Raw genomic sequence first — 27,879 nt, 5'->3', positions numbered from 1 at the left:
CCGGTCCGGCCCGAGCGGAGCCGAGCCGCGCCAGGCCAGCCCCGCAGGCGCGGGGGCGGCGCGGCGGGCGGCGCCGCGGGCACTAGGACCCCGGTCAGCGCCCGGCGGGGCCGCGCTCGGCGGCCGCCGGCGCCCGGAGCCACTTGTGGAGGCGGCGGGGCCATGAGCCGGCGCTTCACCGTCACCGCGCTGCCCCGGCACGGCCCCGCGGCCGCCCGCGGGCCCGGCTGCGGCGAGGAGGGCGGCCGCCTGCCCGGCCGCGACGGCAGAGGTGAGTGCCCGGGCAGGGCCGGCGGGGAGGCCGCCGGAGGACGCTCCCTGGGGCAGAGCTGCGCGGGGAGGCTGCGCAGGGCAGGGTCCGAGGGCCAGGGTCAAGCGGGGAGGGTCCGCGAGGATGAGTCCGTGGGGCAGAGCTGGTAGGGGAGAGTCCACGGGCAGGGGCCGTGGAGAGGGTCCATGGGGCAGGGCGGGGGAGGGGGGGAGCCGGCGTTCCCAGGGCAGGGGCCACGGGGTACCGTGCGGAGTGTGGAGTTGCCCCGAGCCGGCGGGCGGTCGGTCGGGCCCTCGGAGGTGGCCGAGACCCCTGCGCCGGGGCTGGCATAAGGCTGCAGGACTCAGCGGGGTGCGGAGTGGGGCTCGGGCACCCCAGCAGGACCGATCATCCCCCAGCTCACGCCAGGCGCTGCTTCTGCTCTCCCGAGGAGTTGCCCTGCCCCAGCCCCCATCCGAGGGGTCCACCGGACCAAGGGCTCTGTGGGGTCAGCCGCGGGATGCATTCAAGATCGTGGCTGGTACATAGGGGGACAGCTGCAAGGGCACGAAGTTGCATGCTGTTCCCTGGGGAGCTGTGGAGGAGGGTGGGCTGTGGGGCTGTGGCTGGGCCAGCGTGACGGCACAGGGAGGGCAGGCTGTGGCCAGCTCTTGGTGGCTGTGGCCTACCAGGCTGCAGTGGGCATGGGCACTGGGGCCGTCAGGCTGTCGCCTTGCAGTGCCCAGGGGACGTGGCAGTGGGGCTGCGCCGTCACCGGAGCCGTATCGATCCCAGACACCCGGCTATGGCAGCACTGTGCTGCGTGGAGCTGTGACCTTGCACCCTCAGCGAAGGGCGCTGGTGGGAGGCAGCGAGCAGCTGGATGGGCGCTGTGACACCTAGGCCAGGCTCTGCCCCCACAAGCGGGCTCTGCTGCCCTCAGGGTCCTCTGCCTGACGTCCCAGCTGTAGCAGAGTGACGCAGGGGTGGACCTGGTAGCAAATAGGTGATGGACCACTTGTCAGCATGTGGCATCTCGGGGGTGGCTGGGCCTGGCCCACGAGCTGTGCCGGGGCAGAGCAGCTGGAGCCATGGCCAGAGTCCACAGCCCTCCAGGAGCAGCTTATCGGCCTGACAACTGATCCACCTGCAGGTTGTCAGGTGGGCTGGACGAGGGGCAGGCTTGGTTGGGGGGAGCTGGGGGGAGCAGGCTGCAGGGTCCACAGCAGGGCAGGCGCAGGGATGGTGTCCCCTCCTCAGCAGAGCTGTGACCTTGTGCCCTCGCAGAGGACAGACAATGGCCCAGCCCTATGAGCCGGCACCCCAGGACTGACTCTACACCGTGGGCTGGCTGCAGCCCTGGCAGAGTGTGTGCCAAGGGGTCAGGCCAGCACATGCGAGCCCCCGAGCTGCCACAGTTCACACCCTACGTGGTTGCATGGCCCCAGGGCTGTGCAGCCTCGCCGGGGGGATGTATGGGAGGGGGTGCCATGGGGCTGGGTGCCTGTGAGGCTGGCACCGGGCTGTGGATGATCACGAGCTGCCTGTGCGGCGCCAGTGAGGGGACGAGTCCAGGCAGGCACTCGGTGCCACCTGGCCCTGGCCAGTGTCATGCGTGGGGCTGGCAGCAGGGCCCCGGGGGCCTCGGAGCACGTCCCAGGTGGCAGCAGGTGGGGGCTCGGTGCTGGGGGGGGAGGCCTGGGGACCTTCGGCTCCGGTACAGACCCCGACGCTGCCGAACCACCCGGCCCTTGCCGGACCGCGCTCATTGCGCCGTGCGGGGCCCCGGAGCCCTCCCGACCGGCTCAGCCCGCGGGCGGCCCCACGCGGCCCCACGCTGCCGGCGCTGGGAGTGGCGCTGGGGAGGCGTTTCGTCCCCGGCAGGGGCGGCCGCGGGAGGAGCCGCTGCCCGGTGCCGGGTGCGAGTGTCTGGTGCGGCGGGAGCGGGGCTGAGCGCGGGGGTCGGGTCTGCGGGGCGCGGCGGCTGCGGTGTGCGGAGCGTCGCGGCCGCCAGGCGGCGCTGTGGGGCCGCGCTCCCGCAGGGGTGTGACACGCCCCGCCCGGCCCCGCCCGGCCCCGCCCGGCCCCGCCCGGCCCCGCCCGGCCCCGCCCGGCCCCGCCCCCTCCGGCCCCGCCCCGCCCGGCCCGCTCCGCCGCCGCCGTTCCCACGGGGGTCTCCCCCATCACCCGCGGCGTTGGGGGCTGACCATCGGGTGGGCGTCCCCTGGGACCCATCCGTGCGGGACTGGACCCCTCCCCGAGGCGCCGGCCTTGGGGCAGCTGCCGTGCCTTGAGGGGATGCTGGGGCATCCCTGTAGCGAAGCCTCCCCGTGTCCCGAGACAGCCGGGCTCGGCGGCAGTCGCCATGGCAACCAACTGGTTAAGGAGCCTCTCTCGTTGCCATGGGAACCAGGCCTAGTGTCATCCTTGCCGGCGGCTCCTGATGCCGGGGGGTGGTGCGGGGGGTAGGGAGGTGGTTCAGCTGCTCTTCCAGATTCACCGTGGTGGGGAGAATGGGGCCATGGGGCTGGGGACAGCGCTGTGTGGGGCAGCCGTGCTGACGACAGGCACCAAGATGGGAGGGGGCAGCTGGGGGACTTGTGTCACAGAGGGGACCCCAGCAGCCCTGACTGCATCCTGGCTGCACAGCTGCTCCCCACAGGGACAACCCATTGCAGGACCGCTGCCATGGGGGGCCAGTGTGTGAGACTAGGGCAAGACCACCACTCAGAATGGCAGGGCAGGGCCCTTGCATGCCCATTCTAAGCACCAGGCACTGAGTGCAGAGGGGTACATGTGAAAAGCAGGCTCTGCTGGGGCTGCATGGGGGATCATCCAGTCTCCTGTGCCCACTGCTCCCCCCTGCCATCATCCCCTGGCTCCCCCAGACCCCCTTGGCTCCCACAGCTGCGGAAGGCAGATTCATGGGAGATTATGTGCTCTTTGGAGGTTTTGTTAGAAGCATCGAGGGGCTGCACCATGGAGGGGCTGCATGGCACAGGGGGTGTAGGACTGCTCCTGGGTGTGTTGGGGCAGCCCAAACCCCAACTGCCACCTGCAGCATCTTCCCGAAGCATGTCCATGCTGGCAAACCTACCATGGGGTGCTCTGGTGGGGTGCCAGGGACTAGGACTTTTGCATAGGCTGTGGGACACCCCAGTGCTTTGTTCAGCTGCACCCTTGTACTCAACCCTTTCTGGAGCAGGTAGTGATGGCTGTGCAGCTGCTCCTCAGCTCACACTCCAGCCTTTGCTCATCTGCAGCATCCTGTTGTCCCCGGGGCACCACAGCCAGCATGAGGCTGCCTGGGGGCTCCTCAGCTGCGCTGCCTGGGAGCAGGGCCTGGTGGGAGAATGTCACTTCTGTGGCTGATGGCTGTGCCAGGCTGCCCAGTGCCCGCTGCCATGGCCCTGCTGCTGGCAAGACATCTGGGCAGGGCAGCTGGGGACACTGCGCCAGCTGCATGCAGTGCAGGGCTCTCCTGACGCAGGAGCTCATGTCCTCCTGCCCTGCCCCACTGCCTCCTGCCCTGCCTCACTGCTGCCCTTCTGCTCTTGGCCTTGTACAGCTGCACCAGCTCCCTGTGGCTCCACTCCCAGCCCCACAGTTCAACAGGACACAGTTCCTCTTTCCATGTCCTGTCCCAGCACTGATGGCAGGTCCCAGCTAGCACCCACATCACCTCCAGGCTCTGTGTGTGCCCTGGTGCTGGTGGCAGGGCCCTGAGCTACCTGGATGGGGATGAGCAAGACCCCCCCATTGTGCCAAGGTGCTGCAAGACAGGCTGTCAGGACAGAGTCGTGTGGGGCACACCGTGATGCACGTCCTCCACACAGCCCCTGGCCATGTGTGTGCATCACTGCCCTCCATGCCCACTGCACCTCCGGGCTCCCCCCAGTCCTGCCCCCTGTACTCCCAGGGTCTCTCCCGTTCCAGTTCTTTCTGAGGATGCCTAGCCTCATGACCTTGAGACCGCAGTGCTGAGGGGAGCACACTGCCAAGCACACTGTGGGGTATCTCATCCAGGTGAGGTGTGTGGTGGACAGGCTGCTGGTGGTGCAGCGTGTGACAGCAGCTCTGGGCGGGCTGCTGCTGGGCTGCCTGCTCTGTGCCCTCAGGAGGTTTCCCAGCGCCTCTGACACGTGTCTCACTCCTGGGAGGTTTGACCGCTGTGGTGGCAGGACAGGCAAGGGCTGTGCAGCTGCTGCCAGGACACCTGCTCTGGGAAGGGTGCAGGGATGGTTCCCTGACTCAGGCTCTGCATGACTTAGTGGGTCCAGGGGAGTCGGGGGTGTGCTTGGGGGGCTCTGCAGCCCCTGTAGCAGCACAGGGTGGTTTGCAGGGATGCTCTGTGTACTGGACTGGCTCTGGTTGTCGTGGGTCTCACATAGCTCACCAGTCTCCATTCTGGGGGGATGCAAATGCATCATGGATGGGGGGGGGTAGGGTGGTCCAGCTGTGCCATGCCAACCCCTTGGCCTGGCAGAGGAGCTGCGCAGCTCTCTCTCATCATTCCCGGGCAGCTGCTTGCAGTTAAGTGGGGCACTGATGCCATGCCTGGCCTCATGCCAGGATCCTGCCTGCACCCAGGCTTGGGGGCCACTTGCAGCTGATCCTCCCCCCATGCCCTGGGGAAGCTGTCTGCCTCCTTCCATCCCTATCACTGCAGGAAAGGGGTCTGGCACTGAGGTTGCAGGCCACACAATGTACCTCAGCTTCAGGGCATCACAGTCACGGGCCAGGGTTACGTCAGTGCTGTGCTGGGGGTCGAGGGCCTTGGTCTGTCTGTCTCAGGGACACAATGTGTCTCCCCATGCTGGTGGGATCCTGCGTATGGGCTAAGGAAAGGCAGTCGATAGCATAGCCCCTCTTCTGTCAAACCACAGCCCCTGAAATGGAGCCATAATCCAGGGATTAGGGGATTAGTTGTCTTTCACGTGCTCCCTCCCCCCATCTGTTTTAGCAGGAAAATCCCTCTTGTGTCAAGCCCACGCACTGAGGCCTCCTGTGCAAAGGCACCCTCTCAGCCCTGGGCACTCGCTATGGCTGGCAGACCCCCACGCGGCCCCCATCCTCTTGCCTCTCTGCCTGGCCACGGCCCTTGTGTGGGTGGGCTCTGCAAACCCCCAGGAGGCCTCGCCGAGGCGAGTGGCTCTTCCCACTGCATCCTGGCTGCAGCTCTGGCTGTGCAGGCAGCACGAGGACCAGTCCCATCCCTTGGGAGTGGGCCATCCCTTCGCTCCAGCGCTGGCTACCGTTCCCAGGATGAGGGATGCGGGGGTGAGGGGACGGGATGGCACTGCTGCAGTCACAGCACGCAGGGTCCTGGGCAGGGACGACAGTGGGGGCTGAGTGAGGAGGGGGTGGAAACTCTTTGCCAATGCTGGAACAGCCCCCAAGCTGCCCATCCTGCCTGCTGGCTGTCCTGCGCTGCTTGCCGCGGAGCTGGGGCTGTGCCCATGCGGCTCCCGGGGATGCCAGGCGCCGGGCTCTAGCTGAGGCAGGGGCTGGGGCTGCTGGCAGGGCTGGTGCGAGAGGTCAGAGCCCTCCCGCCCTGCAAGGTGAGGGCCAGGGAGCCTCTGCGCTGCAGAGAAGCTGGCCCCGTTCCAGGAGAAAGTAAACAATTAATTACAGCTGTCAAGAGGTAACTAACGCCAGTGGGCTGTCATGATCTTAGTCCGCTCCGGAGGAGATGCTGGGAGCTGCAGCCAGCTCTAGCTCTGGGATCCTCCTGAATTAAGTGGGTGAGAGAAGGGGGCCTGTGAGTGGCTCTGCAGGCTTAACATGGGGTCCTGCCAGCAGCGCCCCACCCGAAGGTGGCCTTCTGTCCCACAGCCTTCCCAGGGGCTGAGCTGTGGGGGTCGGAGGGGTCGGGGGCTCCTCAGGAGGCTGCAGGACCCCAGGCAGGTCAGCTCTGGACATGCTGTGCTGCGAGGGGCTGTGCCAGGGTGCTCCTGGGCACGGTATGACCCTGGCCTCCCTGGGCACTTGGAATGGGGGGATCAGGCTAAGCCAGCTCCCGTTTGCAGGCAGCGTCCCCAGCTCTGCAGGGCTGCTGTGGCCCGGCTGGGCAGAGTGGGGTCGGCAGCCTCTGCCAGACCCCTGGCCATGCTGCTGGGTGCTCTGACTGTCCCCCCGTGGGGCCTTTGGAATATGGGGGCTGCAGGCCTGTCATGCAGGGGGTCTTCATCCCCGGCCAGAGACCTGCTGCCTTCAGAGGGGTCCTCAGCGTGGCTGGTGCTGCCCCACCGGGAGCCGCCCCGGCCCGGGAGCTGCCCCGGCCGGGGAGCCGACCGCCGCTGGCCTCGCTGCAATGCCCTGACCCAAGGCCCCAGTGTCCCCCGGGGACGCGTGTCCCTCAGTCTCCCCGGCGTGCCCAGTCCCGGGGCTGCGCAGGTACCCGGTGCGGGGGTCGGTGCGGGGCGCGGGGCCGTCCCGCCCGCGCCAGCCGGGGCCCGCAGCGCTGCCGTGCCCCAGTTCCCTTCCCCGCCCGGTTCGGCCGGGAGGCGGCGTGCGCTCGGCTCCGCGCCCTCCCCCGCCTCGCCCCTGCCCGCCGCGCTCCCCTCCCCGCAGCGGCGGGGGCAATGCCTCCCGCATACGTGATGAAGTGAGCGGCCGGGCTGGGCTCCGCCGGCGGCAGCGAGCCGTGAGCCCGGGCGCCTCCGCACTGCAGCCCCCTCCCACCGGCGGCGCGGGGGGCGGCGCGGGGACGCGGCTGGTTGCGGAGCGCGGCGCTCGCAGCTCCCGGGCGGCAGCGTGCGGCCGCGGGCAGCCGGCGCCATGCTGAACAACCTGGCCGACTGCGAGGACGGCGACGGCGGCGCCAGCCAAGGTGAGGGACCGGGACCGGGGCACCGGGGACCGGCGGAGCCCGAGGCGGTCGCCCCCGCCGGGCCGAGGACCGGGGCTCGGCGCCGAGCGGGAGGCAGCGGCGGCGCGGAGCGCCGGATGGGGGGGGGGCGAAGGGGGAGGGTGCCGCAGCCGCCGGACCCCGGCGCGGGGAAAGGCGGACGGCGCCGGCCGCCACAACGGTTCTTGGTCCGCGGCCCCGCGGGGCTGCGGCGGGCGGTGCGGGGCTGCTCCCGCTGCCGGCGCCTCCACGCAGCCCCGCTCTCGCTCCCGCCGCTGCGGCAGCCCCGGGAAACGGCGGTACGGCGGGGCCGGGCTGTGCTCGGGGCTTGCCGGAGAGCCTCCTCCCCGGTGGGGGCTGCAGGCTGCACTCCGGGCGATCCTGCCGGGCGCCGGCCCCTGTCATCTCTCGGGCACTACCCGGCGGCCGCTACACCGGCTCTCTTCCACCTGCCTTGGACCCCCGCAGGGGTCTCCGAGCTCAGCTGCCGCTTTTCAACCCCTCCGCCCGGCTACGTCCTCCTCATCCGTCCCTCCGGCTCTCCCCTCCGGCTACCGTCCCCTTCATCCTCGACTACCTCCTCTCCATCCCTCCCTGCCGCCTCCCACATCCCCTTTGCCGCCCCCCCATCCCTTCCTACTGCCGCCCCCCATCTCCGGCTGCCGCCCCCCCATCCCTCCCTATTGCTTCTCTCATCCCCGCCGCCCCTCCACCCCATTCCTCGCTGCAGCCGCCCCCCCACCCCCGGCAGCCGCCCCCCCCATCCCCTCCGAGCAGCCGCCCCCCCACCCGCCGTTCCCCGGGGCCGCCGCTTCTGCTGTCCGCGGTGCTGAAGCGGCCGCCCGAGCTCTGCTCCGGGGCCGGCCGGAGCCGCTCTGGCCGGCCCGTGCCGAGCCGTGCTGTGCTGGGCACGCTGCGGTGCTGGCACGTAGGGCTGCTGGAAGCCGTGGGAGAGGGGTGGCCGGGCCCTGGCAGCAGCCTCGTGAGTGCCAGCTCCCTGGGGTACCCGCCACCACTGGGCTACTGCTGAGGGTCCTCAGGCCCTGCGGGGCCACGTCCAGCTCCTGGGTGCCCAGGCGGCTGGGCTAGTGCAGCCCTCTCCTGCAGGTGTTTCTGTCAGGCATAGGGATGGGCTGGAGCCAGAGGAATGCAGTGACGTGCACGAGGAGACCTGCAGTGCCTTTCTGACTTCCCCTCAGCCCCCTGACAGGTACCCCCTATAGGTCCCCTCAGGAGGTCTGCTGAAAGCCCCAGTCAAGAGGGCACAGCTGGCTCTGGCAGCAGCTGCAGAGGTCCCCAGCTGCAGTGAGGCTCTGTGCATGGCCACAATGAAGCTTTTGGTGTTCACTCTGCTCGACTGACCTGAGCCTGTTTATTTGCTTGTTTATTCACTACTCCACTCAAGGTCAGGGCTGGCAGGAGTCTTCTGGAGACACCTTGCAGGGATGGGGGAAGCTGTATTGGCCCTTGGCTGTGCCCTTCCCTGGGCTTTTGCCCTCTCCTTGCCCTCTGCAGCACCAGGATCTAGCCCACTCACTGTGTTTCCATCGCAGCAGCGCTGGCAGAGCGGTGACAGGCTTTTCTGTCTTGCTGGGGTCTGCAGGAGGGCTGGACATGATGCCACTACAGATGGACCAGGCAGACTGACCCTGGAGCCAGGCCTGGCGAGATGGTGCTCCGTGGGCTGGCAGACACAGGGTTGGAGGTGGTGGGGCCCTGAGGGGCTTGGGAGAGCAGGGAGGGGTATGGCAGGGTTGCATGGAGCAGGATCTGTCTGTGGGGACTGTGGGTGACCCAGGGAGGTGGCAGAGCTGTTGCATGTCAGTTGGGCCCCCCACTGATCCGTGTCAGCTGCTCCAGTGCTGTCCAGGTGGTGACTTTCTGAGCCCAGCAGTGCTGCTGAAGCCCTAAGTGCCACTTAGGCCATTTCTGTCATAAAGGCTGAGTATTGTCCCTGCTCAGGTCTCTATTCTGGACAGTCTGAGAGAGCCTCATGACAAGGGCTGGAAGGACTCCATCCTGGGCAGCCCAGTGAGGGCTGGGCTGGTGGCAAACCCTCTGAGGAGGTGGTGAGGAGCCAGGGAGCAGGCAGGGCTGTTGCCTGCAGTGTCCAGGTTGGCAGCTTGCACCACTCTGTCTGGGGTGTGGAAATGTCAGACGCAGCCCCACTGCAGGCTGCCGTGCCAGTGCTCCAGCCTGGAGGCGCTGGGCTGCCCAAGGAGGGGAGACCCGGGGCCAAGAGCTTTGCTGGTGCTTGTGTCCACAGCCATTTCCAAGGCAGGGCTGTCAGAGGATCTGGGAAGCTGTTTAAATGCAGCCAGCCAAAGCGCCTGTGCTGGAAATCCTGCGCCTGCAGGGCCGGCTGATCAAAGGGAGGATAATCCTGGGTTTAGGAAGGAAGAGGATAGGTCTGAAGTAGCAGTTGGTCCAATTTGGGTCAAGCAGTGAAAGAATCTGTTCCAAAAGGCCACTTGCTATGCTTGCCGGCTGGAGGGGCAAAGTGCAGCCCTGGGGCATCCCACTCCCACCCCACACCCCACTGCCACGCTGCAGCCAGGAACTGGCACCGCTGTGCACGCCGCCAGCATGAGATAGTGCTGCTCCAGACATTGCCTTGGTGGGGAGTGGGCTGTGGGGGCTGTGTGGCCTCTCTGAGGGTTACCCTACCCAGGGCATCTGGCAGTACCCCTGCTCAGTGGAGAAGAAAGCGTGGGGTGGGAGCAGAGGTGCCAGCTGCCATAAGGGCCCCTTGGCCATCCCCATCTGTCTTAGGCAACCCCCAGGCCAGCAGACCAGGGCCAGGCCAGTGGATGTGCAGCCAAGTCCCCTTGATGGCCAAGGGTGACAACAGCACCATGGCCTCCCTGGCCAACAGCTCCTGCAGAACGGCAGCAGCTGGGGACATCAGCCAGGGCCACGTGCTCTCCCTTGTGCTCACTGGGCTGCTTGGGTCACCCTGGGGTGCCCCTTGCTGCTGGCTGTGGGCTCCTTGCCAGCCGGTGCCATCAAACACTGTCAAAAGTCAAGGTGCTCTGTGCACCTTCAGGAGAGCCCTGGGGCGTCCCTGGGTGCTGTGAGCAGCAGCTGCACTGCTGCTGCCCCTGAGGCTGGTGAGATTGGTAGGGGAGGGCAGTGCAGGAGGGGCTAGTAGCCAGGCCTGCATGGGAGGTCTCTGAGCTGTCAGCACCCCTGTGCCAGTGGCTGGTGGGCCCTGGGGTGCTGCAGGAGCACAAATGGAGGTGCAAGGGGAGTGTGGAGCCAGGGTTGCCCCCCACCACATCCCTCCTCACTCACTGCTACTCGTGGCTGGTGCCGCAGCCCCAGAGTCCGATGTCTGTGACCAGGACTCACTGTGTGCTGGTCCTCACGGGTTATTGTGGAGGGGATGGGCTGGCCCTGGCCAGGCAGGAACAGGCAGCAGCTCTAGTTGATTAGCCCATAGGGTTTGGCTGCCCGGGCTCCTCCCAGCCAGTGCTCTGTGTCCTGTGCCATGTAAAGGGATTAGGGGGGATTTGGGATAAGGGACATGACGCTTCCCAACCCAATTTAGGGCTGAGTAAAAAGCCATTAGGAGATCAAGTTGTGCGTGGTGCTGCTACCCGCCCACTGCCTCTGCAGGGCAGGCGAGCTCCCGAGGGCACAGGGGCTCCCGAGCTGCCGAGATGGGCAGCGGGGTCGGCTTTGTGCTGCCCCGGGGCTGCGAGCTGCCCACGGCGGGGCTGCGGGTTCCTGCCAGCAATCCCGCCGCGAGCCCTTCCAGCCGCCGCAGCAAATTAAAAGGCCGATTCACGTTGAGTGATCCCCGGGGAGGGGGGTGGCTGAGCGCCGGGATCGAAGCTTGGCACGGCTCGGCTCTGCTCCGCGCACGCCGCCAGTCCCGCGCTCCTGCCCCGTTGCCGCCCGCTGCCGTGCCGTGCTGTGCCGTGCCGTGCCGTGCCGGGCCGTGCCGGGCCGGGCCGGGCCGTGCCGGGGGAGCGGAGCACGGGCGGGCCCGGCGAGCGCTGGGGGAGCGGCCGCTGTCCCGCGCGTCCGCGGGACCAGGCCGTGCCCGGGGCGGGCTGCGGTGCCCCCGCGCTCCTCTGCCCGCACAGACACAAATCCTGTGGCAGCTGCCAGGGAGAGGCTGCACCAGCCCCTCTGCGGCAAAATGGTCTCCGGCAGGAGCGGGGAGCGCGTTGTCACCTGGGACCCCGCGGCCCTGGCGCTTAACTCCTTCCAGCCTGCGAGGCCGGGGGCGAGGTGGGTGGCCGGGAGGGTCCCTCCGAGCCGTGCCCCGGGGGCGCCGGAGCTCTGGCGCTTGCACGTCCCCGTGTCCCCGCCTCCCGCCTGCCCGGGGCCTCTCTCGGTGCCGGGCCCCCCGGCGGGACCGCCAGCCGAGGGGCTCCCGCGGGCCGGCCAGCCCCGGGAGCCCGGGCGATGGCCGCAGCTGGCCGCGGGCCCCGCGGTGCCCTGGCCGGGGGGCGGAAGGGTTGCGACGGTGGGTGCTCGTGTGGTGTCGGCGGGTTGGAGCGTGGGCGGCCCGGGACGCTGCTGGCGTCAGTCGCGCCGACCCGGGCAGTGCCGGTCCCCGGGGCTCGGGGCGGGCTGCGGCGGGGCGCCCGTCTGCGTCTCCCGGCGGGTGCCGTCGGGCCGGGGCGCGGGTGCCATGCGGGGCCGGCGTCCGGCCGCCTGCGCCGTTACATAAGAGCGGGAGCCGAGGCGGCCGTGGCTCGCGGTTGCCATGGAAACCAACACGGTGATGTCGTCGGCTGGGTACCAGGAGGCGAGGCGAGGCCCCCGCGGGCTCTACTCTCCCAGTGGGATCGCAGGGCCTCGCCAGGCTGCCAGCATGTCCCCCTGCCAGGCTGCCACAGCCCCTGTGCCCTCGAGGCACTGCCTGGCCCCCCTCGGTCCTGCAGGGTAGGTGGAATTTGGACACCCCTGGCCCTGCAGCCTTGTGACCCCATGTTGGGGACAGGTCCTGCTGTCAGCCTGGAGAGTGTCCCATTGGTGTGGTGGATGTCCCAGGGCTGTGGTGAGCAGGTGGATGCCAATCTGCACCTCCACTGTTACCTAATAAGTGCTGAGTACGGTGCTTTAGACCAAACCCAAAATGAGGAGCATGCTTGGTCCATTCTGAGACATTCCCCCACCACCCTTTGGTGGCAGACACAGGACAGGACGTGGGCTCCAGAGTGAGATGTCCTAGTGCTGTTTCCGTGGTCATTCCTGCTCAGGAGGAGTCTGCAGGCTCTGCCCCGCAGTTTGGTTGTGGAGCCACAATGCTGCTGCTGGGCTGCCCCACGTCAGAGGAGCCCAGAGACTGGCGGGAGGCCAGGAATGGCCCGTGGGTTGGTGTCACCTGTGGCGCTCAGGGCTTCACCTCCTGGTCAGGCAGGAGTGCTGCGTCTGCCAGGGAAATTGCAGATGGTGAATCACCACCACATGTAGGCAAACTGGCTCTCAGGATCCCAAACATGAGTCAACTGGCAGGAGACAGGCGAAGGACTGGGCTGCTCCAAACAGTCATGGAGTTGGTCCTGGGGCTGCTGTGGTGCATGAGTGGCTCCCGGCCCATGGATGCCCCCTGTGCCATCCCCACGCCCCTGGGTTCTCCTGGGCTCTGAGCTCAAGGCCAACAGAGGGGTCTGCTCCCACCCCAGACCTGTGGTGCAGAGCAGGTCTGTAATGCTGCCCAAGCAGACACCCTGCCTGGCAGTGCTGCTGCTACCAGCAATGACATTGCCCTGTCTGTGAGGCCATGGTGTTGGGGATAGGATAGGTGCATGGCAGGGAGCCTGTCTCCTCCTACCCAGGGCCAGGGATCAAGCCCAGCTGCCCAGGTTTCCCTGTGCCACAGGGGCTGTCGTCCAATGACCCGCTCTCTCCAGCACCATGTCCTTTGGCTCTCCATTCCCATGTATCCCCCGCTCCCTTCCCCTCTGAGCCTCTGCACAGGGCTGCGTTGCTCCAGCAGCACCGTCCTCGCTGCCGCTCCATTTCCAGCCTGATTTATTTCTGCTGCTTTGCAGCTCGGCTGTTTTCCTTGCTATTAAGCCGACTCTCGGTTTCTTCTACACGAGGTCGTTAATGCAGCGAGCAGCCGTGGCCCTGTCCCAGCAGCTCTGCACTGCTGCAGGCAGCTCCTCTCCCTGGGCAGAGCAGCAGTTCCTGCCCTCAGTGGCAGCAGTGCCGGGCGTCTCCCTCACGACACAGACGGTGAGGCCACGGCCCCTGCTCCGCGGTGCGTGTCGGGGAGCAAGGCCAAATACCTGTCCACTTGCCACCCTCCCAGGCGCCGTGCTGGGACTGTCACCCTCTACGCTGGCGTGCTGAGCAGCCAGCTGGATCCTGCCCCTGCAGACGTGGTGCTGCGGGCAGCCCTTGCGCGCTCACCCGCGGGCACTGCGTGCTGTGAGTTATTGCTGCCGGCCGCCCCGCCGGGAGGGTTCCCCGGCGCCACGCCGCTCAGCTCACCGCGTGGATGCGCTCCGGCGGGTCCTGTGCAGCCCGCCCGGGCGGGACAGCGTGTGGCTCCGGGGCACAGGCGGCCCCTGCCCACGGGGGGCAATGCTGGCGGCTGGCGTGAGGGGCCTGCCTGGGCTGGGGTGTGAGTGTGGTGCCCACGGCCCTGGCAGCCCTCTTGCAGGAGCTGGGGTGCAGCCGCAACCCCTCGCAGCAGCAGCCCCGCGGGGTGGATGTGCTTTTGTTGTGGGCTGGTGTGGGAGCTGCCTGGCTGACCCGGGGGCATCTCTGCAGGCGATGGCAATCCCAAGGAGAGCAGCCCCTTCATCAACAGCACGGACCTGGAGAAGGGCAAAGAGTATGATGGCAAGAACATGGCCCTCTTTGAGGTAGGGTACATGGGCGATGGGGCAAGGAGGGTCCCTGGGGAGGGGTCTGAGCTGAGCCCTGACCGGGTGTCAGCAGGCACCAGGATGCACTGGAGCCCAGCTGCTGCAGCCATGCCTGGCAGGCTGGCTACTGGGATGACATCTGACAAAGTCCTTGGGTTCTGGGGCTGTCTGGGGTCCCAAGGGATTGTCCTCACCCCTTGGGGCTCTGCTCTCCACAGGAGGAGATGGACACTAGCCCCATGGTCTCGTCCCTGCTGAGTGGGCTGGCCAACTACACCAACCTGCCACAGGGCAGCCGGGAGCATGAGGAGGCCGAGAACAATGATGGGAGCAAGAAGAAGCCAGTACAGGTGAGGGACTCGGGAAGGATATAAAATCCTTCTCACAGCCCCTGCCAGGGTGCAGTTTCACTTGGGGTCCCTGGTTGCATTGCAGGAGGAGCAGAACTCGCTCCTCTGGCAGCCTGATCCTTGAGCCCTGACAGCTGCCTGCTTCCCTTGGCAGGCCCCACGGATGGGCACCTTCATGGGCGTCTACCTGCCCTGCCTCCAGAACATCTTTGGAGTCATTCTGTTCCTGCGCCTCACCTGGGTGGTGGGGATTGCTGGCATCATGGAATCCTTCTGCATGGTCTTCCTCTGCTGCTCCTGTGTGAGTGATGGGACTGGCCAAGCCTCGCTGGCCTCACCTAGGGTCTGGGGGTCACCAGCTGAGCTGGCCAGACTGTGGTGAGGTGCACTAGTTGCTGACCTCCCCTGTCTCTGCCCCTGCCCTTGCCCCTCTTACATCAAGGAGAATCTTTCAGCTTCCCAAAGGAATCAGTAGCAGAATGGTGCTCGAATGGTGACCCAGATCGTAGCTGCCATGCAGAGGGATGTGACAAGGGGTCCCCTGCCCCAGGGCTGCACACTGTGCTGCAGGGAGCCATCCTGCCAGGACTGTGACAACAGGGCAGAGGCTGGGGAGGCTGAACACATCCATCCATCCATCCATCCATCCATCCATCCACCCATCCATCCATCCATCCACCCACCATCTCTCCCTCCAGCATCCTGGTCCTGTGGCACATCTCAGCGTGGTCCTGGGGAGCCCCATGTCTCAGCATGGCCCCAACTCTCCCTTCTCACTCCCGTGTCCCTCTGCCCCAGCGAGAAGGGAGCTCTGCTGGATGCTGACACTCTGTTTCTTCCCACAGACAATGCTGACGGCCATTTCCATGAGTGCAATTGCCACCAACGGCGTGGTGCCAGGTAGAGCCGAGCCCGTGTCTCTGCGTGTGCCGGGGGCGAGGGGTCTGACTCCCTGCCGTGTCGGGCACCTCTGGGGTCTCCACCGACCGAATTCCCAGAGGCAGCGCGCCCCGAGGCCGTTCCGCTCCCGGGCCGTGCCGGCGGGCTCTGGGGCTGCCCCGCACGGCGCACGGAGAGCGGACATCGCCCCCGGCTGCTCCCCGGCCTCTGCCCGTGGCCCGAGGGGTGCGGAGCTGGAGCCGCCACCCGTGCCCGGAGCCGCGAGGTGCAGATGGCAGCGGGAGCCGGCAGCCGCGGCTCCTCCTCCCGCCAGACTGGCGCGGCCGCGGGGGAGCGGGCGGCAGCGGGAGGCCGGGCGGCCGCGGGGCCGGGCGCTGCGCTCTGTGCCCACGGGGAGCCCCGGCGGGGTCGGGCCGTGTGGGTGTCCCCGGGGTGCCAGCCCCACAGCGTGCCCAGCCCCTCAGGACCCGGGGGAGCTTCGAATGAGCGAGCTGCACCGGTCCAGCTGGTCTGCTGGGCTGGCACGGCACTGACAATCCCAGCACAGGGTGAAATTAAAGCTATTTGTCATCCTGATGCAGCGGTGGGACCGTTGATCCTGACAGCCCTGCTTTAAGGGCTCCTCTGGGAGGATGGAGCCCATGTCCCTGGGGCTCCAGCACATGTCTGTTGCCTAGGGGACACTTTTTCCTGTGGCCCTCACACCTGGCTGCTGGGCTCCTGGGAACAGCTCTGGCAGCACAGTCACTCCCGCTGCTCCAGAGCCCTGGGGAATGCATCCTGCTCTGTGCTGGAGCAGGGTCTTGGTCTGCCTTGGCTCCATCCTGCCCTCTGGGATGCCTGGTAGGGCTGGAGGTGCTGCTAGGGTCTATCTGGGACTCACTTTTCTCTCTCTGGCAGCTGGTGGCTCCTACTACATGATCTCACGCTCCCTGGGACCTGAGTTTGGTGGGGCTGTGGGGCTCTGCTTCTACCTGGGCACAACCTTTGCCGGTGCCATGTACATCCTGGGCACCATCGAAATCCTGCTGGTACGTGCCTAGTCCTTCCCTCTGTGCAGTGCTGAGGGCTCCAGCCCTGGCAAGGCAGTTCTGCCCTTGCCTGCCCATGCTGCCTGTTGGAGGGCTGAGGCTTTGCAATGGAGCTGAGGCACATTACTCCTCCATGGAGCCATTAGCTGGGTGGTGATGCCATGACTCTCTCCCAGGCCTACATCTTCCCAGCCATGGCCATCTTCAAGGCAGAGGACGCCAGCGGGGAGGCGGCAGCGATGCTCAACAATATGCGTGTGTACGGCACCTGCGTGCTGACCTGCATGGCCACCGTGGTCTTCGTGGGGGTCAAGTACGTCAACAAGTTCGCCCTGGTCTTCCTGGGCTGTGTCATCCTCTCCATCCTTGCCATCTACGCCGGTGTCATCAAGTCAGCCTTTGACCCACCAAGCTTCCCGTGAGTATGGCATCCCAGGGGCTGCAAGGGGCCAAGGCACGCAGGTACACAGCTGAGGGCTTGTGTCCCCCCAGGATCTGCCTCCTGGGCAACAGGACCCTCTCGCGCCACGGCTTCGACCTCTGCACCAAAATGGTGGTGGAGGGGAATGAGACAGTGGGCTCCAAGCTCTGGGAGCTCTTCTGCACCTCCCGCTTCCTCAATGCCACCTGTGATGAGTACTTCACCATGAACAATGTGACCGAGATTGAGGGCATCCCTGGTGCTGCCAGCGGCCTCATCCAAGGTGGGTACAGCACGGGAACGGAGGGGCAGGGCCAGGGTGTGGGGATGTAGGGATGGAGGTGCGGGATGAGTCCCAGGGGAGCTGTGGTGTGTGTGCTTGTGCCAGCCACACCACAGCAGAATGGCTTTGAAGGAGGCCAGAGGCTGGGGAGGAATAAATCCTCCCTCTGCTTCCTCTTGGCCTTGGGAAAGGCTGGTATTGATCTGAGGTTTCATGGGGAGTGATCGCCCCTCAGGGGCACTTTGCTGCTGTGGCCACAGCTGCGCCAGGAGAGTGGCCAGAGCCACAGAAAACTCAGTGAATATGCTGGGAGGAGCCACTTTTGACCTGTTTTTGCCAAGCTGCCAGTATATGTGCCAGGTGCTCACGCTGCAGTGGGCAGCAGAGGCAGTGTCACACTCTAAAGGCTTGTGCAGACCCCTGCTCCACAGGGCTGTGCCTGTGGGCCCTGCCCTGGGTGCTTCTGTGCTGAGGCAGGTGTCAGGGCTCAGGAGCTGCTCGGTGCCAGGCTGGGTGCTGGGCAGTGGCTGTGCTGGTGCTGCAACATGCTCACCATGGTGAGCTTGTGGTCACTCTGTCTCTGGTGGGTCCCATGGTGCAGGGCAGGGGGCAGGGTAGCTGCCACTTGCCACGGGGCAGCTCTGGCTGTGTCTCTACCAAGTGCTGAGGCTGAGACTGCTCCTGTCCTTGCTGTGGTAGCTACTGAGGACCCAGCTGCAGGAGCTTGGACTGTGCTGAGTGTGTGCTGGGGCTGTGACTGCCAGGAGCGTCATGGTGCTGTGCTGGAGTGTGTTCAGGGGCTGTTCAGGAGGTCTCGCGAGGCAGATGAGGAATCCCTGGCTGCAGGGTACAGCCTGCTTCTCCTGCTGACAGTCCTGCCCAGGGAGGGGATACAGATCCTACACCTGGCCTGGTGTCTTGCACAGGAGACAGCAAATGCTCCTGCAGCTGGGATGAGCAGGGCAGAGCCAAGACCTACCTGGCCCTGGGGTGGCTGCTGGTGAGGGTGACTGGGCTGGCAGTGTCTCGTGGCATGGGGTGTGTCACTGTGGGTGCCCAGGCACTGGGTCTCCCTGAGGAAGGAATGTGCCTGTTTGGAAGGATAAGCGGGGCAGGGCTGTGTCAGTGCGGGCTGACAGCCCCATCAGTCACCAGAGCAGTCAGGGGAGGTCATGCAGCTGGCGAAGGGTGCTCAGCACCGGTTGCTGAGAGCAGGTCCTTGTGAAGCCCTCTCTGACCTGCTCAACAGCCCTTTTGCAATGTGGCTCTGAGGGCTGTCGGCCTCTCTCTGCCGTGCCCAGCGCTGGCTGCTCTCTGCTGCTCCAGTTTCTGACTGTGATCTGCGGCCAAGGCAGCACGTGGAAGGACACTAAGCCTGTTACATCAGCCCCACACTCATAATCCCATCAAAAACATTATCAAGTTACTTTGACACGATCCACTTTCCTTAAACCTGTGTTGATCAGCATTAATTATATTACCCTCTTAATTATTTGCTACCGCAATCCCATGTCAGCTGCTCCAGTATCTGGCAGGGACGGTGCTGGTGGCGGGACGGACCTGCTCCGGCTGCCCTGCCGCTCTGCCGGGCCGGTTCGCAGCAGGGTGTTCCCGCAGCCCCGTGTCGAGCCGGGGATGCCCGTCCCTCAGCCGCCGCATGCAGCGGCCCCGGCCGCCGTGACGCTGTGTAGCGAGGCCGGGCTGGGAGCGGCAGCGGGTGCTGTCCCTTCGGGCTGTGGTGCGGGAGGGTGCTGTGCCGGGAGCGGCCGGCTCCCAGCGCATCCTCACGCCAGCCGCGCTGCCCGGCCTCCTCTCAGAGAACCTCTGGAGCTCGTACCTGACCAAGGGTGTGATCGTGGAGAAGCGGGGGCTGCCCTCCGTGAGCCCCCCCGACACGCCAGTGGACATGGACCAGCCCTATGTCTTCAGCGACATGACCTCCTACTTCACCCTGCTCGTCGGCATCTACTTCCCCTCGGTCACAGGTGGGAGCTGCCGCCGGGCGCCCGCGAAGCCCCCCCGTGCGCCCACCCCCCGGCCGGGCGCGGGGGCGATCGCAGCCTCCCACGCAGCCTCCCACGCTGCAGATCTGTCGGTGCCGCTCGGCGCCGCGCTGACGTCTCGGCGCCGGTATTTATAGCTCCCCGGGGGCGGAGGACCCCCCCGGGTCCTGCCGCGGAGCCGCCGCGGGGCGCAGCCCCCGCGTCCCGCCTGGGCTCCGCGGGGCCGGTGGGAGTCCTGCGGCTGCCCGGGCCGGGGGTCGCCGGGACCGGCTCTGCTGCCGCCCGCCCGGTGCCGGTTTCGGCAGGCCGTGTGACCCCCTCGGTGCCGTGGGATAGCCGCAGGTGGCCGCGTCCCGGCACAGTGTGTCCGTGCCGGACCCACCGGTGCGCGCCGGGGCTGGACCCCGTCCCTGCTGCAGTCACCGTCCCCGATTGAGCTAATTAAGGGCTAACGAGGCAAATTACTTAAGAGTGTTTTGAGCCTAATCCTTAAGTAGCCTCAGGCTTGAGCTGCAGGAGGAAGAGCCCGGGGCACCCCGCAGCCGCTGCCCAGCCGTGCCCGGGACGGGAGGGGCTGCGGCTCTGCCTCCTGTGGCACCGTCCCTTCTTTCCCCAGGGATCATGGCTGGCTCCAACCGCTCCGGAGACCTGCGGGACGCCCAGAAATCCATCCCCACGGGCACCATCCTGGCCATCGCCACCACCTCTGCGGTCTGTATCCTTCAGGGCTCGCCCGAGCCGGGTCGTCGTGGCGCTGTGCGGGGCCGGCTCTGGGTGCCCCGCGGCGCTGTGGTGGGGCCGGGCGGGGATCTGCGTGCTCTGCGCTCTCCTTGACTGCCCGGCAGATATCAGCTCCGTCGTGCTCTTCGGGGCGTGCATTGAGGGGGTCGTCCTGCGTGACAAGTGAGTGTCCTGAGGCTGTGTGGGGCCGGTGCCGGGGGGAGCCTGGCAGCGCCCCATGAGCAGCCCCGAGGGAACAGGCTGGGGTAGGGGCAGCACCGGGGGAGATGAGGACGTGGGGAGGGGCTGCAGCTGAGACACATTGGGTAATGGGGGGGCACTGGAGGTTCTGCAGAGGTCTCAAGGTGAAAGCACCAGGGTGAGGAAGCTTTTGGGGCCGACTGAGCTTGTACCAGGTGTAGGGGGCTTTTGTGTGCCCTGACCATGTTTTGCTGCACATCCACGGCCCTTCCTCCCGCTCCAGGGCTGCATCAGTGTGCTTGTTTGTCAACAGGCAGGGCTGCCTGTGTATCTGGGGCAGCCTAGCTCACTGCTTGCAGCAGGTGACACTTCTGGGTCGCCAGCACCAACACAGACAGGTCCAACTGCACTCAGCCTTAATCAGCCTCTTCCCAGCACAGGGGATTGGAAGCCCCCACCCCACACCTCTCTCTCATCCCCTGCCATAGTTACAGGCTGGAGGGGGTGGGGACAGATCCTCCCCAGCTATGTGAGACCCCACTCCCTTGTTTGTCCCCCATGGGAGAGACATCAGCAGCTGAGGCAGGGCACTATCCCGTCCTGTCCACCCCACAGCACTGTCCTTTGGTGGCTGACCTGCCCGGGGCCTGGGCTGTGCCACTGCAGTGCTGGTGCTCTCGGGGCTCAGCCAAGGGACAGAGCTGCAGGCAGTGCTGGTACCCTGCAGGTTTGGTGAAGCTGTCAATGGGAACCTGGTGGTTGGCACTCTGGCATGGCCGTCCCCGTGGGTCATCGTCATTGGCTCCTTCTTCTCCACGTGTGGTGCCGGGCTGCAGAGCCTCACTGGAGCCCCTCGCCTCCTGCAAGCCATCTCCAGGGATGGGATCGTGCCCTTCCTTAGGGTAGGTGTCCCCTGAGCCCAGCACTACTGACCCCAAGCGCCCACCACAGCCACAGCCCCCACCAGCACGGAGCTCGGCAGGCGCCAGTGCTGCCTTCTCCCGGCACCGCTGCACGTGGAGCAGCCTGGGGGTCCTGCTCTCGTCCCACCAGCGCTGGGTGGCCAAAGAGGGTTTGGCTGTGGTGCTGGGAAAGGTCAGGATCCCCTCCCCCCTGCTGCTGTGCCACCTCGTATTTTATCTGCTCTCTGAAGACGCGTTCTCACAACCTCATCTCTCCAAATCCAACCCGACAGCTCCCTCAGGGAAGAGTGGGCTAATTTTATCCTCCCTCCTTCCCCCTGCCAGCCCCAGCCCGAGCTCTCGCTTGCTTGCGCTGCCCGCACCCTCTAATGCATCCGGACACACGGCCTCAGCCCAGACACCCCGTGTCCCTGCAGCCGCAGGAGCTGCTCCCACCGACAAAGAGTCTGTCTCGGGCACCGGCTGCCCGATTCCATGCTGCCTGTAGCCAGGCTGAGCTGAGTGGGGGTCCTGGGGGGACAGAGGCTGTGCACAGGGTGGAGGTCCATCCCTGCTGAGCTGTGCTGAGGACCCTCACCCAGGGCTGTGCAACGCCAGTGTCAGAGAGCCCTGACGTGCCCCTTTCCCCCCACACTCCCAGGTCTTTGGCCACGGCAAAGCCAACGGGGAGCCGACATGGGCCCTGCTGCTCACCGCCTGCATCTGTGAGATCGGGATCCTCATCGCCTCTCTGGACGAGGTGGCTCCCATCCTCTCCATGTAGGCAACGTGCTCAGTCCACCCACACCTTCACAGGCAGTGGGTGGGCCTGTGGCCCTGGCCAGGCGGGTGGGGGGTGTGTCTCTGCTTCTTGGGGTAGGGGGGAGAAGGGAGCCCCGTGGGTACCCCAGCGCCTCTCCCTGGCCAGTGTTGGGATCTGACTGCTCTGTGGGCAGGGCCACTCCAGCGCTGGCCACCTTGGGGCTGGGAGCTGTGTGAGGACCGGGCTGCAGCCCTGGTCCAGCCCAACTCAGCCTCATGCTCTTTCCTGCAGGTTTTTCCTCATGTGCTACATGTTTGTGAACCTGGCGTGTGCGGTGCAGACGCTGCTGCGGACGCCCAACTGGCGGCCCCGCTTCCGCTACTACCACTGGTGAGCCGGGTGGGATGGGACGGGGGTCCTGCCACCCTCTGCCCCAGCTGGGGTCCCTCCGGGGGCTGACGTGTGCTGGTGGCTCTGTATTCTCTGTAGGACCTTGTCCTTCCTGGGCATGAGCCTCTGCCTGGCCCTGATGTTCATCTGCTCCTGGTATTACGCGCTGGTTGCCATGCTGATCGCTGGCCTCATCTACAAGTACATCGAGTACCGAGGGTAAGGGCGGCCCCGTGGCGCAGCCCCTGCCCTGCGCTGGCAGCCGTCCCTCAGCCCCTCGGCGTGGGCTGCTCAGCTCTCCAGGCTGCTCCAGGCTGCTGCTGGGGTTGTCCATGGCCGGAGCCGTGGGCATCCCTCACGTGCTGCTGGGTCCCGCAGGGCAGAGAAGGAGTGGGGCGATGGGATCCGGGGCCTGTCGCTGAGCGCAGCCCGCTATGCTCTGCTGCGGCTGGAGGAGGGGCCCCCGCACACCAAGAACTGGAGGTGAGGCCGAGCCAGGGCTCGGGGGGCTGGGGTGTCCGTCCGGGGCATGGGCACTAACTGCAGGTCCATCCTCACAGGCCGCAGCTGCTGGTGCTGGTCCGTGGGGATCAGGAGCAGAACGTGGTGCACCCGCAGCTCCTGTCCTTCACATCGCAGCTCAAGGCTGGCAAGGGCCTCACCATCGTGGCCTCTGTGCTGGAAGGGACCTTCCTGGACAACCACCCACAGGCGCAGAGGGCAGAGGAGGTGAGAGCTTTCCACAGCAGGGCTGCAGCTTGCACTGGGCCAGGCTCTACTGCGGTGGGTGCCCGTGGCCATCCCCAGGAGCCTGGTGCCACTGCTGCCCCATGGTCAGGGCTGCTCTCAGCTGTCTGGGACAGTACCAAGATGGCACTGGGCAGAGCCTGGAGGCTCCACATCCCCAGGCCTCCTCCCTGTCCCCAAATGCCAGAAACACTGGCACCAGCCGGGCACCGGTTCCAGTCTTGGCCAGCTGCTGCAGGGCTTGGCATGGCAAGGAATGGCACAGCATGGCATGGCATAGCCTGGTGCCCAGACAGGGGCTGCTGTGCTGAGCACTGCCCTCCCCACACCCTGTGGCCCCCATGGCCCGTGTGTCCCCAGTACCTGGCGTGGGAGGCAATGGGAGCCTTTCCCTGCCAGAGCGATGGCTCTCCTCACCCCCCTCACCTCCGCACCCGCTGGGCGCCACGTTAATGAGATTAAGCCCTTGGAAGCAAACAGTTTCTCTCCCATGCAGACATGTTATAATTTCTCTGAGTAAATAACTCTTAATTGCTGCTCCACTGCCTGTCAGAGCCCTGGCACGGGGACACCCTCAGCTCAGCGCGGCACAGAGCCACGCGCCAGTGCTGCTCACTGATGGCGTCCTCCCTCCCGGCTGCGAGCCACTGGCCTGTTGTGGGGCACCCCACACCCTGCCTGCCTGCTGCTGGGGCTGGTGGCTGCTGTTGCTGCAGCTGTGGTGGCTCTGCAGTCTCTGACCCTTTCTCTCGCTGCCAGTCCATCCGTCGCCTGATGGAAGCGGAGAAGGTGAAGGGCTTTTGCCAGGTGGTGATCTCCTCCAACCTGCGGGACGGCATGTCCCACCTCATCCAGTCCAGCGGGCTGGGGGGACTGCAGCACAACACGGTGCTGGTGGGCTGGCCCCGCAGCTGGCGACAGAAGGAGGATCACCAGACATGGAGGAACTTCATCGGTAGGCGCTGCGGGGGGCAGGTGCTGCCGCGCCGGGGGGCTGCGGGGGACCCCGGCTGACGTGACTCTTCCCCTCCCAGAGCTGGTGCGAGAGACCACGGCCGGGCACCTGGCCTTGCTGGTGGCCAAGAATGTCGCCATGTTCCCGGGCAATCAGGAGCGGTTCTCGGAAGGCCACATCGACGTCTGGTGGATTGTCCACGATGGAGGGATGCTCATGCTGCTGCCCTTCCTCCTGCGGCACCACAAGGTAGCTCATGCCCCACGGTGTGGGGCAGGGCCTAGGGCTGTCCCTGCTGAGCTGTGCCCACACCTCCCTCCCTCCCTCCCTCCTTCCCTCCCAGGTCTGGCGCAAGTGCAAGATGCGCATCTTCACGGTGGCACAAATGGACGACAACAGCATCCAGATGAAGAAGGACCTGACCACGTTCCTGTATCACCTGCGCATCACTGCAGAGGTGGAGGTGGTGGAGATGGTGAGTGCTGTGATGGGGGTACATTCTGCACGTGGGAGAACCAGACAGACCCTGCCATGGGGTGAGGGACACGCAGCTCCACAGCAGGACAAAGCACTATGGGCACATGAAGTACCTCGTGGACACATAGGTCCATGGAGAGATGTGCAGGGCCAGGCAGAGAGCAGTGGATGCAGCTCACCCTGCCCCATGGTTCCTTCTCTCCTCCCATAGCACGAGAGTGACATCTCTGCCTACACTTATGAGAAGACGCTGGTGATGGAGCAGCGCTCCCAGATCCTCAAGCAAATGCACCTCACTAAGAATGAGCGGGAGCGTGAGGTGAGGTCACAGGACAGCCCTGGGGGGAACCTGCTGGCCCTGGGGTGGCTGCACTGCCCCACAGCTTGACACAGTCATCCTGCCAGGGAGCCAGGATGCGGGCTGGGGTCTGCACAGCCAACCTTTTCTGTCCCTGGCTGATCCCATCCCTCATAGATCCAGAGCATCACAGATGAGTCCCGTGGCTCCATCCGGCGCAAGAACCCGGCCAACACGCGCCTGCGCCTCAGCGTCCCCGAGGAGCAGGTGGGCGACGGCGAGGAGAAGCCGGAGGAGGAGGTGAGGGGCTGCACTAGGACAGGACCCAGGCACGTGGCTGGCCTTGGCCCCTGCCTACCATCCCCCTCTCTCCTCTGCAGGTCCAGCTCATCCATGACAAAAACGCCACCACCTTCTCCAGCAGCTCCCAGTCACCTGGTGACGAAGTGGAGACAGCCCCTGAGAAGGTGCATCTCACCTGGACCAAGGAGAAGTCTGTTGCAGAGAAGAACAAGAGCAAGAGCCCCGTCAGCCCTGAGGGCATCAAGGACTTCTTCAACATGAAGCCGTACGGCCTCACATGCTCCTGTCCTGTCCCACCTCTGCCCTGCCCCCCTGGCCATCCCCCCTGCCCTGCCTGGGCCCCAGCAGCACCAGCACAGCCTGTGCTCTGAGGGAATCAGGCAGCCCAGTGCCCTGATGTCACCCGTGCGAGGGCCTGGGTGGGAGGTGGGGGGGATACACATGGACAGCATCTGCTGCAGGACCTGGGTCTGCACCTAATGCTCACCTCTTCTCTCTCTCTCTCTCTCTCTCTTCCCCACCCTACATCGCCCTGGCCCTGTGTTTCTCCTGGAAGGGAGTGGGAGAACCTGTAAGTCTGGGTTTGGCTGTGTGCTGGGGGTTGGGGGGCACTGGGAGGCTTCCCCCCAGACACAGTGCCTGGAGCTGTTGGGGCAGCCGTGGGCCCTGGCAGCTGCTGCTGGCGCAGTGCGACGTGGGACCATGGCTGCTGGTGCCTGTGCAGAGCCCGGCACTGCTCTGGCACGCTCTTGGGCACGTGCTCCCACAGTGCTGCAGCTCCTGGCTGCTGGGGTGGACTTGGAGCTGCCTGGGGCAGGAGGCTGACTGTACCCATCCCTGTGCCCACAAGTGCTGTTGCCCCCAGGAACCAGTCCAACGTGCGGAGGATGCACACAGCTGTGAAGCTCAATGAGGTGATTGTGAAGAAGTCCCAGGATGCCAAACTTGTCCTGCTGAACATGCCGGGGCCTCCCCGCAACCGGAAAGGGGATGAGAACTGTATCCTTCCCCCAGGATGGCAGCCTTGGGGCTGGCACCAGGAATCCTCTTTGTATGGGGCACGGGGAGGATGGGGCCACAACTCCCACAAGGCTGGTGGATCTTTTGGGCATGTGCCAAGGGGTGCAGGTCGAGTGCCTGAGCCTGGATCCCTCACACCCCTTACACCTGTCTGGGTCTGGCAGAGCCAACACAACACACAGCAAGTGTTGGAGTTGTGAGAAGTTGCACTTGCACATTGGGTGTAGGGACAGAGACCTGCAGGGTGCTCTTTGGGGGCTCAGCCCCTGTCCCAATTGTGTGGTGCCAGAGTGGGTGGGCTCCCTGACCTTTGGCTCAGGACTGACCCCACCCGCTCCCAGACCCGATATGGGGCTGCACAGGAGCAGTGTGGGTCAGCCCCAGCCTCTGCTGTGCTGTTGATCCTCCTTGATGGCCGCACAGATATGGAGTTCCTGGAGGTGCTGACAGAGCACCTGGACCGAGTGCTGCTGGTGCGTGGTGGGGGCAGGGAGGTCATCACCATCTACTCCTGAAACATGGCACCTGAGAGAGGTTTGTCTGCACGCTGCGAGCCCCACCACCCCTTTGCACCGTGCTCCTGGAGGCAGGAGCGAAGGCCCGATGGCAGCCGGTGCGCAGACACTTCACCCGGCTTTGGCCGTGCCCCTGATCTCTCCATTCGAACTGCAGCACCAGATCTTCCGGGAGCATCCAGCACCAGAGCAGCTGTTCCTCATTGCAACATCACAGCACTGCTGTCCTTGTTTATTATATAAATATATACAGTGTACCGCGGACTGAGCACCAGAGCCCAGCGCTGCCGCCCGGCCCGGGCAGGGACGGCCCCAGCACTGCCGCGGCAGCCCCAGCCGGGCAGGAGAGGGGCTGTGCCAAGAACCCTGCGTGGAGCTGGGCTGGACGTGCTGGTGCCCACTGGCATTCAGCCTCTCCGCGGAGGCGCTGGGAGGAGAGGCCACCAGAACACTTTCCTCGCCGGATGCTCCTCTCCCCACCTCCAGAAGCTCCTCACCAGGATGTGTCTGGACAGCCTCGCCGTGCTGGTGCTTCAGTGCTGCCGGTCTCTGGAGGCTGCGGGGGAGCTTGTGGAGATGCAGCATGATGGTTTGGAGGGGGCAGAGGGTGGGGGGCAGCAACAGGGGGGTCAGGTGCTGAAGCCCTGGATAGCATGAGCCCTGGCCAGGGGTGGGGGGGATGCTCCCTGTCCCCCTCCCCACTGACTCCAGGCTTTCTGCCCTGATGCTCTCCTGGCACTTGTGCAGTGCTTGTGGTGCGGAGCTGTGGTATCCAGAGCGGAGTAGAGGCCCTGCCATGTGCAGCAGGAGCTGGAGCTGCTCTCTGGCTGCTGGAGCTGTGTGGATGCCAGGCTCAGGGGCGTCTCAGCTGTCCCATGTTCCTACTTCCTCTGCCACACTGCACCAGGCGGGCACTGGAGGCTCTCAGACCCCCAGCATGGGCCAGCCTCACTGGTCCCAGCAGCTGCATGTACATCTGGGTCCCCCCCCATGCCCTGCTGTGCTCTGTGCTGCTCCCTGGCCCCAGCCCCAGGCAGTTGCCGATGCTGCCGCGAGGCTGTTGACTAGTCTGGATCTGTGCACAGTTCTAACATATGCAAAGTCTGTTTGCCTGGTCTGACAGGGCCAGACCCCCAGGGAGGGGTGACTGCACGGGTCCCACTGGCCCCCAGCATCACGGCACTCCCTCACCCACTGGCCAGGGTGGCCCAGGCACTGGCCCCAAGCTGTCCCCTCCCATGGGCCATGCTGCAGCAGCTGTGGGACAGTTAAATGTCTTTGACAGCACCTGCATGGTCGCCCTCCCTCACCATCATCTCCCCCATCTAGTCCCATCTCTCACACCAGAGAAACTGAGGAGCTTTTAACAGAGGTGACCAGTTGCAGGAGTGAGGCAGGAAGCGGTGCCAAGGGCAGCCGCCGGCCCCTGTACATAGTGTACATAATACAGTACGTGTATTTTTAAAGTGATCATATTTATGTTAATAGAACCAGATGAAGTCTATATATAGAGATCTATATCTATTCTGAGAGATGCAGGGCTCTGCTAGCACCAGGCTATGGGGATGGAGCCGAGGCAGGCTGCTCCTGCTCCCATCTCTCCGAGTGCTCTGGAGCAGGGGTGGAGGCTGCAGCCTTCCCTGGCCGCTGGCAGCCCCTGGAAA

At 65.7% G+C, this 27,879-nt stretch overlaps 1 protein-coding gene across 2 annotated transcripts; it reads left to right on the top strand.

The window, feature by feature from the left end:
• The first annotated feature begins 162 nt into the window (after positions 1-162).
• SLC12A5 (solute carrier family 12 member 5) lies at positions 163-26,758 on the top strand. Of its 2 annotated transcripts, XM_062008851.1 has the most exons (27): positions 163-271; positions 13,839-13,933; positions 14,155-14,286; positions 14,441-14,587; positions 15,132-15,186; positions 16,087-16,217; positions 16,394-16,635; positions 16,710-16,921; positions 18,739-18,906; positions 19,541-19,639; positions 19,770-19,827; positions 20,573-20,747; positions 21,409-21,527; positions 21,802-21,900; positions 22,000-22,119; positions 22,279-22,383; positions 22,461-22,629; positions 23,407-23,602; positions 23,682-23,851; positions 23,946-24,077; positions 24,291-24,398; positions 24,555-24,677; positions 24,758-24,945; positions 25,237-25,251; positions 25,546-25,679; positions 26,124-26,234; positions 26,373-26,758. In XM_062008851.1, exons 1-26 carry the CDS (start codon positions 163-165, stop codon positions 26,213-26,215), a joined length of 3,393 nt encoding a protein of 1,130 aa, XP_061864835.1. In that variant the 3' UTR covers positions 26,216-26,234; positions 26,373-26,758. The 2 variants fall into 2 exon arrangements, with proteins under 2 accessions (XP_061864835.1, XP_061864834.1); XM_062008850.1 differs by having other exon boundaries at positions 26,124-26,758.
• The last annotated feature ends 1,121 nt before the right edge of the window (positions 26,759-27,879 follow it).

Source organism: Colius striatus, chromosome 16, assembly GCF_028858725.1.
Source record: "Colius striatus isolate bColStr4 chromosome 16, bColStr4.1.hap1, whole genome shotgun sequence".
NCBI lineage: Eukaryota > Metazoa > Chordata > Aves > Coliiformes > Coliidae > Colius > Colius striatus.
This window is presented reverse-complemented; position numbering and strand designations above follow the sequence as displayed.